The following is a 2527-nucleotide window of genomic DNA, read 5'->3' as shown; positions in this document are numbered from 1 at the left end:
AGCAGGGAAATACCAATTTGACATCATCATCTCTGAATATGAGCTTAGTTTTGCATCAGATAAACTATTTGTTTATAAGGAACTTGTAAATGTATTTGAAGAGATATCTCAGTGGATTGAAGCTCTAGAAAGTGGAGATGAAATGACTGCTGATGGGACAACAGCTACAACATACAGTCCACGATATAATGCATTTGATAAATCGAGCACAATCATGCTTACTCCAGAAACTGAAATAACTACAGATGGAACAAAGACATCCACAAATACTTCAAGATATGAAGGAATTGGTGATGAATCAAGCACATCTACTCCATATGTTGAAATAACTTCTGATGAAATAAAAGCAACTACAAATCCTTACAATCTGAAACATTCAGTGATGAATTCAGCGCAATGACACGTACTTCTGAGGGAGCAAAACTAACTACAAATACTTTGCGATCTGAAGGATACAGCACAGCCACACTTGCTCCTCATGCTGAAATAACTACTGATGATACAAGAGCACCTGCAGGTACTTCTCAGTTCGATGTATCAAATGAACAAATAAAGTCAACTTTCTTTGATATATATACAGTTACCGACTCACTTCAATCTGTAGAGGCAGTCCATCATGGGGTACTGCATCACGTAGCAGATATTGCATTCAAAGTTAAGGCACTAATGGAAACAGGCGTATCAATCAATCCCTTAACAGTGGCCGGTGTAATTGAGCATCTAGAAAAGTTCAAGGAGTCACTAACTTCCTCTGTTAGATTACTGAAGCCATATGGTAGAGCAAGCACAAAGGTTCTTGAGCTCAAAGTGGCGACGAAATTCGTAAATCTTGCAACGCTCAAGACACATGAATGGTCTAATATGATCGCCAGAAATGAAGAAGAAACATATAATATGAGCGCTTCAGTAAATTCTTCGACTACTGCATTTACCGACCCATTTACAGTTAATATCACCACACAGGAATGGTCTGATATGAGCACTGGGAATGGAAACGAGACATATATTGGCTCCTCAGGAAATTTTTCGACAACTGCATTTACAAAGTCAGTTACAGATAATATCACCACACAGGAAAGACCAGTGAGAATGTCAACGTCACATATATTGGCTCCTCAGGAAATTTTTCGACAACTGCATTTATAAAACCAGTTACAGACAATATCACCACACGAGAGTGGTCTGATATAATCACTGGAAATGAAAACGAAACATATATTGGTTCTTCGATGAGCTATTCTACAGTTATGGTGCCAATTACAAATGAAACAGAAATTATTCAGAACATAGTTAATACTTATGCATTTGAAGAAGGAAGCTCCATACTGATGTTGTGGACCTTTAATGAAAATGCAATTGACAGTGTATCGGTCACTGCCTTTAAACATCTGAATGAAGAACTTGAAATGTTTTTGCCTTTACAGGGCCAAGAGTTACCTTGGTTCCACATGTGGAAGTATAGTTTACTTGATTCAGATATCACTCTTCTGTCACATTTAGAAGAAATACTTACGGAAGCCAGATCATTAGCATACCTAAGGAAGGAAATTTATGCATATGCATTGGGAAAAGCATCTTTGTCCCGTTACTTGGATCTCTTGGAAAATGTCTATGCAACAAAAAATCAGTCTGCCGTCGACGAAATAGGCAACGCCCAATCAGAAGGTGAAGAAATATTAGAACATTTTCAATGCACTATTTCGTCTATAAAAGCCCTTCTAAAAGATTGGGGGGCAGTAAACATCTACCAGGTAAATAGGATGAATTCACACTTTTCTCATCTTCAGGATCTGTGGGGGACAGATGAGAGACTCTTAAATAGCTACAGCATCTCTCTTTTAAAAATGACGACCTTAGACAAATATGAATCAACTTCCAAGGCACTAGACCTGTTGCTTGCTAATGCTTTTGAAATTCACATTGCTTCCACATACAAAATGCACATCAGATTCCTCAGACAATTGAATCTTTTAATAGAATACGCCATCACAGTGCTTCAGACATTTGAGACAAGGGATTTCGAAACAGCTAATTTCACATCAATGGAGTCCACAAGCACACCACCTTCTAATGCATCTACTATAAATTCTACTCGAGCAGAGACAGAAAAATGCAACAGTTCACAAAGTTTGTATTGTGTCGCACAGCGCTTAGTAGAAGCGCTTAGAGATGCCCAGAATGTAAGCCTTGTGGCAACTCAGACTATAATGGATTCCAATACAACATTTAATGCCACGCCAGCTACGCCTTATAATATCAGTGATGTTGACTCTATGGAATTCGATATAAAGTTCGAGTTTGAAAGTTTGAGAATGAATGCATATGATCTGTGGAAGATAATCGCAGAGCAGAAATTCTCTTTGGAAGAATTTTATGAAGTTCTGACTCTTCTTAAGAAAAGCAAGCAGATGGGTGAAGATTTGGTCGACAGCCTAGAGGACGCAGCAACCAATCTTGAAAAGACAACATCGGTCAATGAAGCAACGGGATCCACGCCAACTGTTCCAAGTTAATTTTTCAAAGTGTA

The 2527-nt window shown here is 38.3% G+C and overlaps 1 protein-coding gene across 1 annotated transcript in view; it reads left to right on the top strand.

Moving 5' to 3' along the window:
- Positions 1–1202: 1202 nt before the first annotated feature.
- The window catches only part of LOC119591005, a gene marked incomplete in the record, with an annotated part of 1712 nt that continues 387 nt past the window's right edge, over positions 1203–2527 (top strand). Inside the window, 1 exon segment of the mRNA XM_037939738.1 lies at positions 1203–2527. Coding sequence (XP_037795666.1) covers positions 1230–2513 — 1284 coding nt within the window.

Source organism: Penaeus monodon, chromosome 28 (assembly GCF_015228065.2).
Source record: "Penaeus monodon isolate SGIC_2016 chromosome 28, NSTDA_Pmon_1, whole genome shotgun sequence".
Taxonomy (NCBI): Eukaryota; Metazoa; Arthropoda; class Malacostraca; order Decapoda; family Penaeidae; genus Penaeus; species Penaeus monodon.
This window is presented reverse-complemented; position numbering and strand designations above follow the sequence as displayed.